Source organism: Phascolarctos cinereus, unplaced genomic scaffold (genome assembly GCF_003287225.1).
Source record: "Phascolarctos cinereus isolate Bilbo 61053 unplaced genomic scaffold, phaCin_HiC Scaffold_1;HRSCAF=81, whole genome shotgun sequence".
In the NCBI taxonomy this organism is placed as follows: domain Eukaryota; kingdom Metazoa; phylum Chordata; class Mammalia; order Diprotodontia; family Phascolarctidae; genus Phascolarctos; species Phascolarctos cinereus.
In genome coordinates this window covers 69,624,670-69,637,470 of record NW_027555514.1, presented here as the reverse complement: position 1 = coordinate 69,637,470, position 12,801 = coordinate 69,624,670, and the positions used below count along the sequence as shown (strand labels likewise).

The 12,801-nt window shown below is 41.3% G+C and overlaps 1 protein-coding gene across 3 annotated transcripts in view; it reads right to left on the bottom strand.

The window, feature by feature from the left end:
- The window catches only part of CCDC7 (coiled-coil domain containing 7), a 129,645-nt gene extending 120,565 nt beyond the window's left edge, over nucleotides 1-9,080 (bottom strand). For all 3 annotated transcript variants that reach the window (XM_078152215.1, XM_020990456.2, XM_020990460.2), the window contains exons 1-3: nucleotides 8,476-9,080; nucleotides 4,007-4,332; nucleotides 3,394-3,489 (exon numbers count right to left, since the gene is read on the bottom strand). In XM_078152215.1, coding sequence (XP_078008341.1) covers nucleotides 3,394-3,489; nucleotides 4,007-4,282 — 372 coding nt within the window. In that variant the 5' untranslated portion in view covers nucleotides 4,283-4,332; nucleotides 8,476-9,080. The remainder of the gene's footprint in view (nucleotides 1-3,393; nucleotides 3,490-4,006; nucleotides 4,333-8,475) is intronic.
- Between the last annotated feature and the right edge of the window lie 3,721 nt (nucleotides 9,081-12,801).

Below are 12,801 nucleotides of genomic sequence, written 5' to 3'. Positions count from 1 at the left end.
GATTCATTGTAAAGACAATGTCTGTTCATCTGAAAATTCCATGATTCTAGCAAGTGGGATATGAAAACTGGGTAACTTCTTAGGTCTTTGTTCTATTTTTCAAGTAGAAGCCTGTGTTTCCTCAAGTGAATTTTTAGAATAAAAAGGTGTTAAGTGACCTCCTCACTAGCAGCATTCATTATCTTTAAGTAGGCACACAAGTTTGCAGACTTTTAAGAAACAGTGACGGCTGCCTTGCATTGTCTTCTTTTCTATTGTTTACTTTTTCTTTGTTTCACATATTGTTTTACTTGTATGAACAATTCCAAAATTCTTAAACATTCAAATATTATGTGTTAAAAAATATACTTAAGTCACATCCATGGAGGATGAGTCTTTTGAGTTACTGGTCTGGAACAATGTGAGTGTCCTTCAATTGTTATAACTACTACTAGGGTGGCACAAGATCTCTGGGGTCATCACCCTTTTCAGAGCAACAACAAGCTTATGATACCCAAAGGCACCCTAGAGTCCACTATAGCTTGCATCCAAAATACTTGGGAACCTGGAATTCCACGTCAAGAAGCAAAAGCAAATGGATAATGAAGCAAAGCTAACATCAGTCTAGAAAATGGAAGCAAGGTAAAAGTCAAACCCTCCCTTCATCCAAAGTGTCAGGCAAGGCAGCCTGTGTGTGATTAATCTTCTTGGGTGGACTCCTGGGCCTGAACGGTGTATAATGATAGATACAGTACTGCCTGAGCTATACTGACTTGTTGCCATTGTACACCTACTTTTTATCAGAGAGGCTGGAAAAGCAGGGATGATCCACTACTAATTTGGCCATGACCAAAGTTAAGGCTCGGTGCAGACATGTTGTCAAATAAATGCTGGCAAGTTGGAAGCTATATCCACTTAAACGAATTCCTTCTACACAGATATATCCAGGCCTTTCAAAATTTGATCCACTAGAGCAAAGGTAATTCCATGCCAAATCTTACCTTAGTATCCACAAGGAATTGGCACATTTTATCAAGGTTCCTTGTTAAGCACCTCAGTTCTAAAGATGGTTACAAAAATCTCCTAGAGACATCCCACCATCTTGTCTAAAAATAACTTGTTTTTCATAAAAGAACAGCAGATGAGTAGCTTGCTCCATTAGGCAAGACACCACCTTGGTCTGGTCTGTGAGGAGTAGAGGTCTAAAAACAACTTGCATTTGGACAGTAACCCTAAGAGGTTCTCACCTACCTTGCAAAAAAATCTGAGAGATTCCAAGTATTTTCTGAGGACAGGATCACTGTTTCCATCTGTTATCTAAAGGGGTTTGCAGTACTGTTCATTCTTCAGAGATCCAAAACAGCTTTCATCATAGTTCCACAATCTCTGGACCCTAACTGCCAGAAAGTTTAAAGTACTGCAAGCCATCTATTTGTAAAGTCACACAATATCTGCTGCAGAGCTTGCCGGGGCCAGTGTCTAGGCAAAGCCCCAGTCAGGGTAAGGATAATCCCTGCCTAGTTCTAAGGAGGCTATGTAGAAGAGGTTGGATTAAGAGCAAGTATAAGCTAAAAAGTCATGCCAGTGTGGTACCAGAGTATCTACAGATTGCCAGGATCCAACGGCTGAGAAAAATGGAAATACTGATAGCCATGCACAGATTCTGAGCCATTGTCTGTATAAGAAATCAAAAATAAAGGAATCAAAAAATTCAAGGAATGCCAGGGAGTTGTCTGACTCAATCTGATTCCCCAAAATCTTTTATTGTGGCTACTTGTGTTGCCTACCTCCAGCCAGCTCTTGCTAGGATAGTCTTAAAATGGGTTCCACCAAGTCTCACCCTGACCCAACCTTGCACCAGACACAAAATCCTGCTGTTTCTAAGCCAGTAGAACTACCTGTTTTTCATCATGCAGTTTGTAAGCTCCTCCACTGTCCCCTCTCATTTTCAGCTTTAATAATACAAATTTTGGCCATCCAAGAATGTATCTCCCACGTGTAACGTTGTTCCTATGGATCTAGTTATTCCCTGAAATGTTGTTTGTCCTAAAGTCAATTTTTAGTGGAACCAATTAATGACACTGAGCAGGACATGCTTGTCCATACCTTGGGGCACCATGAGACATGAACTAAGATGCTCCCACGTCACTACACAAATTGAATTTTAATTCTTAGTAAAGGTAGACAGCTGGATAGATTATAGAAACCAAGGAAGCACACCAGGGCTACACGATTATCAGCCATCCTAACAGGAGAAGCAGTGTGGTAAAGCAAAAAGAGCATTGAATTTAGTGTCAGAAGACCCAGGTTCAAATTCTGGTTCTGTCATTTACTAGCAATGTGACCTTGGGCAAGTTATATAAAGTCTCTGAGTCTGAATATCATCTGCTGTCCTGCCTGTGTCACAGGTTTACTGAAATCAAGTGAAACAGTAAATGTAAAAGTCCTCTTTAAACTGTGAAGCGCCTTTAACTAGTTTTGTCATAGTTTTAAAATCCTGAAGACTTGTCTAAAGTATGTTATTGCAGTTAAGTATGTTATTTTTCTCACAGAATCACTGGAAAGAAAGTTGTAAATCATCCAGCTGAGGAATTCTTAATCTTTTTTACAATAAGGACATTTTTTTTTATTTCACATAAATCTTATGACTATTTTTGGATAGAGGAGGGGGGATATGATGTAACAAATAGATGACAATAGTGGAAGTAAAGCATAGCTTTCAGCTGTGAATCCTTACAAACCACAGACAGGGTTTTGTGACAGCAGCCATGGGCCATGCTCCTCTCCTCAAAGGGAATTTTTGCAAGCACTGAGAAGGAAGGTAAACCATGTAAAGCAAATTTCAAGATCAGCTATAGATTATGATCAACCCATTGGGCACCACTGACCTAAGAAATGTGAAGCTAAAGAAATTATCTTTCATTTCAGAAGACTGCTGCTGAACATCCTAGAAGAGGCCTACTGTCAACACACTGCTGGGCAAAGTACAGGTAAGCAACCAGTGGAAAGGGAAGTAAGATGGTGGATCTAAGGGAGGCAGTCTCTGAAAGGCAGCTGGTAGGTATAAGGCATAAAGAAGACACTGAAAGATGTAATCATCTAGCCAACCAGAAAATGTTGTCACAAGGCAGCATAGAAGATCCTGGTGGATAACCCCTCTGAAGGACTGCCTGGGTAGCCAGTGGATCCTGGATAAATCAGTCCATCCCTCTAGACCTGAGTGACTTCAGAGACATAGATTATTGAATTCTGCATATGGAAAAGGACAGTTTCACTAGGACACCTCTTTGCCAGAATTAACACTACCAAGTTTTCTAGCATGCTTCTCATTCTGTTTATAAATGTGGACTCCAAAAGAAAACCTGAGCCATTATTACTGTTGATGCCTTGGCAACAAAGGTTACATATACATACAGGTGTACTTTCTTCTCCTTCTGGCCTTGGTACTCTCTCTGCTAATCGATCTTTTTCAGTGTCAAATCCATAAGCTTTTTCTAAAGAAGAAGAAATCTGCCAAACACAAACAATAAAATAATAACATGATTACAAAACTTAATATCATTAAAATATACTTACCACAAACACATAACTAACCAAGACTGGGTCTCTTCTGCATAGGCAGTTATCTATTCTAGAGCCATTAATTCTCTCCAGTGACACACTTCATATTTAATGTAATCATCTAAGTTACTAAAGGATATTCATTTCAGCTTAGTCTATTTCATTTCCTCTAAACCACTGACCCTCAAACACTTTCAGATTCTGTACCTATCAAGCAAGAAAGCAAGGCACTGTGCTAGGCAATTAGGATACAAAACCAAAAATGAAACAGTCCTCAAGCAGTTTAGAATTTTATCCCCAATAAAATACATCTATATTCTACCTACAATTCCAAAGGAAGGGGCCAAATGAAGCAGGCTTTTTTTATACATGGAAAATAGGACTATATCTCTGAAAAGCAAGAGTTAGTAAGACAAATTCAGAAATCAAAAGTGTAGAACTGTAGCTGTTTTAAAGAGTTTCTTACCTCCTTAAGATGATTAGCAACTTGCCTAACAATTTGCTCATCACCTAGAGCATTCTGTGCATTTTCAGATGGAATAGCAATGGCATACTTTAGCATTGACTCTCCTACAGGTGGAGGAGCAAGGAACATTAATTCACTTTCATTATTAAATTTTGTGTTACTTTTTTTCCTTGCTTTAGACAATGCTGCTGAAATAGTTGAAACTTTTTTAGAAGCTAATCCTGGATTTTCCACGCCTAAAGAAAAAGGTGCAATTTTAGCTTTTGATGACTTCATTTTGCTTTTTATGTATCTTCCAAAGTTTAGATGGTAGGTTCTTATTCTTCCTAGGAAAGGAGATGAAAATAATCAGAGAAAAATACTATGTTTCATTATTTAAAAAGACATCCTCTTCTTAATGTACTATTCTTAATGCAATGACTCAGATTATTCCAATGTCTGAGTTATATAACCTGGCATAAATAAGCAACTCTGAATTAATTTAGAGAGGCAGGATACACATTAGTAATGAATCATAATATGCCCAGCAAAAATGCCTAATCTACTTTAAGAAACTGTATTAAGGATCAGTAGAATCTGGTTTAATGAATATTTGGAAGCCTTTGATTGTGTGCGTGTGTAAATGTACACATAGCATTACACAGCACTATGTAAGGTCAAAGCTTGCCAAAACCAAGTCAAATTCTCTACTTCTCAGCATTCCTTCTCTCCCTACCTTAGGAGCATGAACTTCTACCTATTAGCAAGAAGGTAAAGAGTATCCCTTCTGAAACAAATGCTAGACTTAAGGAAGTTGATTACTATACTGGCCGACCTCACATACTAAAAAAAAAATGAAGAATATAACTTTTAGGTGTTCTTCAAAAGAAGATACAGAGAGACATAAATCAGGAACATAAATCATAACCATATAATAAATAAGGCAGTAATATGCCAATGATACATATCTAGTATAATATGCCACAATAGATATGACATATGATTTCCACTGTTCACACCAAAAAGCTACAACCAAACAAAACATACTTCAAAGAAACTCAGAGCTGGCAGGCACATCAGCAAGGGTGTGCTGGTAAATATTTAACAAATGACTCTCCAAAAAAAAGTATTTATGACACATTTAAATTTAATCTGCATTACTGACATTTTATCCATCATGAGTCTAGACAATCCAAAAAAAAAACAAGCCAACAAACCAAATCCTGTTTGTAGCTTTCAATTGTCTGGTATGCAATGAGTCCAGCACACCCCTGGAGCAGCCATTTAATCCAAATAACTAAGACCTTCCCCTACAACATTACCAATAAGTGGTCAATCAGCCTTTGCCAAGACTCCTTCCAAGTTCCTCCCAAGGTTCCCCTTCCATTTTTGAATGGTTCTCCTCGTTAGGAAGCATGAGTCAAAATTGGCCTCTGAAACATCTACTTATTGCTCTTGGTTCTTCTCTGTGGGGCTAAGAACACATCAAATTCTTCATCTATAGTAGTAGCCTTCAGATACTAAAAGACTGACTTGTTAGTCAGATGAACCAAAAAAAGAGGGTGTCAGACAGGGAAATTAATGCCAAAAGGAATATGCTATTTTTGATAATAAAGATAAAGGAGACATTCGACCAAGTAGTTCAGCAGTCTTCTGAATTAGGTGATTAGAAGACTTAGCTCCTGAACTGGCTGTAATGGAGGACTGCATATAGTTGGGAAATTTGTAGGTCAGGACATGTTTGTGTCAAGAATTCTCTGGATGTGGAAGATCAAGGGAAACCTGGGTTCTGCTTCCAAGTAAAAGGAACGTTTGGTGAGAATCATTATGATTTTATAAACTATTTCTATAGTTCACATTCTTAGTTTTATTAATGAGAATATAGCTATGATTTAGCAAAATAAGTGTTTGACAGATCTTAATGAAAGGAAAACTGGGTATTTATAAGGTTCTAATTGGATATAATTGGATCTATTTCATCAGCTAGGGGGAGTCAATGGCTCATTCAATGGGTTGGCATTCAATGACACCACATTTTAAAGCATCTACTATGTGCCAGGGGACTATGCTAAATGCTGGTGATACAAAGACAAAAATTAAACAATCCCTGCCCCAAAGGAGTTTATATTCTAACTATGGAGACGTATGTGTATGTATATAAAATATAAATATTTTACTATATACAAACACCTGATTCAAGAATGACTCCTAGGTCAATAAGAAGTCATTTTCTATCTTCTTAAATTCGGTAATACATTACAAATAAGGTCTTACAAAGGAGAAGTGATATAAAGGGTATCATCAAAGAAATGTATGAGTGAAATAAATGGGTTGATCATTTGATAAAAGCAAAATAAAGCTAATGAATGGGCAACTTGCATGCTCCACTAATATCTTCAAAATATCAAGGGAAAACAAGTAAAGCCTTCAATAATTTGGGTTAACTCTATGGTGAAATAATGAGCCAACATGAACAAGAGCAAAAGATGATGAAAAGACAGAGATTGAAGGAATATACAGTGAGATTATAGAGTCCATTTGAGTATTTAAAAAGAACGCAATGGGATCACAGAGAATAAATTTAGAATTCCAGTGCTGCCCCAAAAGCCAGTAATGGCAGAGAAGTAGAATCACCACTATGTGCCTACAGATTTGGCATTATTACATCAATACATTGATTAGGCTAATTAGGAGCAAGTGGTTAGAACTGTCAGGAAGCTAAAGAGATGGGACATTTCAAACGTTTGTATAAAAGCTCTATAGGGTGCCAAGTGAAGAGCCTGACAGGCCATTTTTGACATAGACAGATCTAGGTAGACTCATGATGAAATAACATTCTGGGGGTACAGGTATAACAGAGGAGTGCCAGAAATGGAAAATGGTGGATATGCTGCAGAAAGAGGTTATTGTAATATATGATGTGATATTCCATAAAGGAAATTGCCTGAAATAAGGCACAGACCACTTTTGGTTTGGAGGCTAGCCTGCTGATAAATAAAGTAGCACTAGAACCTTTCCTCTGATCAAGGAAAAATATCCTTTATAACCAAGGGGTCCAAACAGGATATCAGGAAATTGATCTATGGACATTGGACTAGGAAAGATAGCCAGCTACGCATTCCAAAAGAATAGGAATAGGCCCTTCCTTTGTGAACTCCTCAACAGAACTGTGAAGTGTTTTGGTGGCCAGACCTAAAGAATTGTGAAGACCGGATATGTTCATTTAGAATATTTGTAATGAGCAGGAATGGATGGGTTGTTACCTACTTCCCCAGAAGGAAAAAACACCAAATGAGAACGTACAGTTGAGTACTTGAGTACAGACGGGATTAGAAATGGCCCAGATCCCAAATTGCCTCTGAGCTCCTGGACAGACCAAAGATCTATCTTAGGACTGGTCCCAAGTGAACTGTCTGTTTCTTTGCACTTAAGAAAGCCTTCCTATTGTCATACCATTCTACAATGATACTAAAAGAAAGGAATATGTGACTGTTACAGCTTGAGCAATGATGATTTTCTTCTATTGGCAGAAGAGTTCCCTGTATCTTCAAGTTGACCTAACATAATGTAATTCAGTTACAATATAAATGCTACTAGCATAATAGTCATAAGAGTATTTTCAAGGGCACTGAGGGTTAAGTGAGTCGTTCATGTTCACATAGCTAATATGTGGAGGGCTGGAAATCACCAATGACTGTAAGTATGTATCTGGTAGGGAATGGAAGGGAATAAACAGATATGGGGAACGGATCAGCTTTAATCCTCTTCTCCCTAGTCCCCATTAACAATTATGCATGCCCTGCCCCTAATATGAGTTGCATGGGGATGCTCAGCTTTGAAGTTCACAGTCTTCTTTTGCACTTCAGGGGGAAGTAGAATATTCTATCCTATTAGCTCCAGTTTTTGGGGTAGAAGCAGAGGCAGAGGGTAGTTTCCCTGGTTGGGCACCAAAAAAAAGAAATGAGAGAAAAGCTGGAAGAAAAAAGGATAAAAGAAGGTGAAGGGCAAGGGGAGGGGAAGGGAATCTAGAAAAAAGAGAAGAGGGAGAGAGTGAGAAGGGAGGAAGAAGGAGAAAAGGAGAAGCAGGGGAGAGAAAGAGAGAGAGGAGGAAAGTAAAGGGAGAGGGGAGAAAGAGAAGAAAGAAGGGGAAAGGGAGGGAAGCTGGACTAAGGGGTAGGCATGAACTGGAGCTCTTCTCCAGAAAGGGGAAGGAGAAGGGACAGAGGAAGGAAAGAGAGGGAATGAGAGAGGAAAGGAAAGAGGAGGTAGGAAGAGGGGAAGTGAGAGGAAGGAAGAAGAGGAAAGAAGAGAGGAGAGCAGAGGAAAGAAGGGAGGAGAAAGGAAGACGGAGAGGAGAAAGGAGAGAGGAGGAGGGAGGAGTATGAGGGGAGGGGCAACGGTCGCCCCGGAGCTCTCCTCCAGGCCCCGGCAGAGCAGGATCGCGCCTCGCCACGCGGGAAGACACCCCGCCGGCACCTCAAGGTTTATACCTGTTCGAGGTTGTTTGGGCTCAAGTAACAGAATGCCAGCAGGGCGTCTGGTGGTTAAGGCGGTGGGAAAAGCCGGATTTCAGGGGGCGATGCTCTTCTGAGGGTATTCGTGATTTCGGGGCCTATCTAGCCCGCCCAAAGGCGGGCCCTCCACGCCCGTGGCCCTGGCCCGCCGTTGAGCTGTCATCTGTGCAGGAAAGGGCTCCAGTGGTCAGGCCAACAACGGCTCCCAGCGCTCCGCGCGCATGGTGCCACGGGCTAAAGCTCTGGAGGGGGAGGAGCAGGGGGAGGGGAAGGGCTCACGCCCAGAGTCTCGCGCCTAGCGCAGGTGCAGATTGCCCCTCCCCCCGCCCCGCCCCACCCCCGCATGTCGTACTTCCCATCTTTTCAGTCCTTCGAGGGCGGTGGGGTAAGTTTGGGCCTCCTCACCCTTCCGGCGTTTTGTGCCAGTTTAGCCGACGACCTTTGGTCCCACGCCCGCAAATCGTGACAGAAATGATGCGGGCCTGGACCCCAGGAGAAGGAATATCTCCGCCGCTGAAACGCCCCCTACAGGAAAACAGCGGAAATGACCTGGGCGGAAACCGCCCTTTTCCTTCCCCCGCCCCCAGCCCCACCTCCATCCACTTCCTATTCCTAGGGCGCGTGTCCACCGCCGTGGACTTTTCTCTGCTCTGAAAAACCTTCGGAAGCTCCTAGAGGAAGGGTTCTAAACTGTTGTGATAGCTGATGTCAGCATATTGGTTTTCTTTGTAACTTTATATATTTTATGCTTGAAAAGAAATTAATTCTCAGGGGTCCATAGGCTTCGCCAGACTATGAAAGGTTGGGAGGCCCTTTGCAGAATAAAGTCTAAACTTCTCGGTCCAACATTTAGTCCACAATATAGCTCCCACCTGACTTTCTAATCTTCTTTCATAATCTGGATCTCCACGCACTCTCCATTTTTAGTTTAAGTCAAACTGGCCTGGTGGCTGCTATTCCTTGTGAACAAGATAGCGGCTCCCACCTCCACGTCTTTGACAGGTGGGCGAATGGCCCAGGACTGGAACACACACTATCTCTGTTTCCACTCCTGCGTGAAGCCTTTCCTGATCCCTGCCCTCACCTCTGCCTTTTAAAACGACTTTGTTTTTACTTACTGAACCTCAGCTGTGAGACGAGCTGGAGAAGGAAATGGCAATCCACTCTAGGATCTTTTCCAAGAAAACCCCAAATGGAGTCAGGAGGAGCTGGACACCACTGAAAAGACTAAACAACACAGGTTATATCATCGTCATCGTCTAGTCTTTACAGTAACCCTTTAAGGTGTTTGCATGTCATCTCATTTGATCCTCACAACAACCAGGTGAAGCTGGTGATAATAGCACTTACTTCCCAAGTATGTTGTGAAGATTAAATGATATATTTGTAAAGTGCTTTGCAAACCTTAAAAGTACTAAACAAATGCTGGCTATTGTTGTTTCAGTGATTTTTCAGTCGTGTCTGATTCTTTGTGATCCAATTTGGGGTTTTCTTGGCAGAGATACTGGAGTGGTTGGCCATTTCCTTCTCCAGCTCATTTTATAGATGAAGAAACTGAAGCAGACTGGGTTAAGTGACTTGCCTAGGGTCACACAGCTAGTTAAAGATCTGGGGCCAGATTTGAACTCAGCAAAATGAGTCTTCCAGACTCACTGAGCCCCCTATCAGCCACAACTATTGTTATTAATATGTTTTTGTAACTGAGCAGAGGGAGATTAAGTGACTTACCCAAGGTCACACAGCTAGTAAAGAAGGCTGAATTTGAAGTGAGAGCTTTCTGACTTTAAATCCAGGTCTCTGTGGACTGTATAACCCAGCTGCCTCCTGGGGAACTAGTCTTGGTTTGGTTTTATTGTGATTTTTTGCTTGGTAGCACCAACCACTTGGTACAATCCTGTGTGGGACAACCGAAAGTTTCTCATATAAAATGGAAGCTGTGCTCCAAAAATGTAGTAAGGCTTTAGCATGAGCTGGGCCTAAGTTTCACTTTCCTGTAAATCTTATGTTTTAGGGGAAATAAAGTCCTACACCAGCTGCCCACCCCCTCCCTTGTTTTGTAACCACTACCCCAGCCTTATCTTTGCCAAATGAGGTGATCTGCTAGCTTCCCAGCTTGTTTTGGGTAAAATGTCTCTCTTAGTTCCTGGGTAAAGTAGTTTGTCTCTTACCTCAGCCAATGGGGAGAAAGAGATTCAGGTAAAAAGTGGGGGGGTGGGGTTCTTGGAGTTGTTTGTCTAAGGGTATATAACTGCTTGTTTGCTGCTTGGATCCTGCCTCCCTACTCCAGTCCGCCCTGGGTAGGTGACACCCAGCTCTCCTGCGAGATTTACTAGAATAAAACTTCTGTTTTCTACCTGGAGAAACCTCTGAGTTTTTATTTGGGTAAGTGGTCTCAATCCCACTCAGTCCCTTACCCAGAATAGGTAGCAGTCACTTAATAAAGGTTTATTTAATTGTTGAAGAAGGTGTGACAATGCATAGACAACACCTGGATACTCTCCTCTTCAGCCTTCCACTTACACATCTTTCAGGCCTGGTAACTGGTGCCACTTTTCCTAGGCCTAGGGCCTCCAAGCAGAGCATGAGATGCAAGATCAATCGAATTCAGTTGAAGTCACTTTGCTCTTTGTCTTAAGAAAGGTTTAAAAAAAGAGACTAGAAGTGACAAAAGAACGATGAGAGCATGGAAACTTTCATAACAGCAAACAAAAACACAAGAAAAACTTAAAATGTCTCCTTTTGTTTCCTAAAACCAATCTCCCATTCCCCTGAAAATATTTTCTCTACTCAAAATTTTTGAGAACATGTCTGGATTTCCCCTTAGGTCTATCACATTCTACCTTCAAATTTAGTCACGCTTGTGCATGTTTTGTTCCCCTGTATTAGATCGTAATGCAAGGAAAAGAGAGGAGAAGGTAGTCAGTGGTTTCAAATGCTGCAGGGATGTCAAGAAGGGTAAGAACATATCTGGATTTAGCCAGTAAGAGAACTCTAGTAACCGTGGAGAGGGCAGTTTCTTTGCAATAAATGAAGTCAAAGGTAAATGACAAAGGATTGAGGAGTCCCAGAAGAAAGGAAATGGAATTAGCAAGTGTGAAGTTTAGTTCTAGGCCCTTTGTTACTTTATTATGTGTAGCTAACATTAAATGTAGGCTGAGATGATTAAATACAATCCCACTTATATACATATATGTGTATATATATGTGTATGTATGTGTGTATATATATATATATATATATACATATATGTATGCGTATATGTATATATATATACATATGTGTGTGTGTGTGTGTGTGTGTTCTTTAGTAATTTTCCATCGTGTTGATGGGGTATGGGCCAAAGCCGAGACCTTTGACCCTCACCCCAAAAAGAATTTGGGTCCTATTTGTCTACAGGCCCAAGAAAGCCCTTGAACCCTATTTGAACTTTTACCTGGTCAAGGAAGTCTAGCATTCCCCTGAAGTTATTCTTATTCTTATTCCTGTCAACTGACTCTTCCTTGTCACCTACACCCTATCTCCCAGTTCTTTGTTACCCTAATTAAGCCTAGCCCTCCATTGTCTATTACTGGCCTGATAACCCTGGGTTATACTTCCCATCCTTGATCTTATCCAGACCCCATTCAACCTCCCAGACACTCCCATTGGGATTCTCCCAGGACCTTTCCCCCAGTCACCCCAGCTTCAAGATCCTCCCTAAATTCCTGATCCTCCCTAAACTCTTCCTCCAGTACTGGCCACTCCCATCAAGACACCCCTTCTCCCAGCCCCCTCCTCTAATCACCCCAAACTACTTGACCACTCCTAGATCCCTCCCATAGTCTTTCTGTATATAAGATCCGTCCTGGCCACCATTTAGGGGCTGAGACTTCCTCATGCCTGCCCATCTTTCCAGGCAACACAAATGGTCAGATTCTTTAAGAGTCTGGCCTATATGGCTCATCTTTAATGAACCTTGTCTTTGGCTGAAAGAAGGCTTGGGTCGAATTCTTTCAGGCAGGAAGTGACTTTGTCATGATTTTGGGGTCCCAGAACCCTCAAACTTCTAGACCTCAATAGCGTCTGACTCTTCCTACCCCTTTTGGGGTTTTCTTGGCAAAGATACTGGAGGGGTTTGCCATTTCCTTCTCCAGATCATTTTACAGATGAGGAAACTGAGGCAAACAGGGTTAAGTGATTTGCCTAGGGTCACACAGCTAATAAATGCCTGAGGCTGGATTTGAACTCGAAAAGATGAGTCTTCCTGACTCCAAGCTTGGCACTGTATGTACAGTGCCACCTAGCTGCCTATATATGTATATG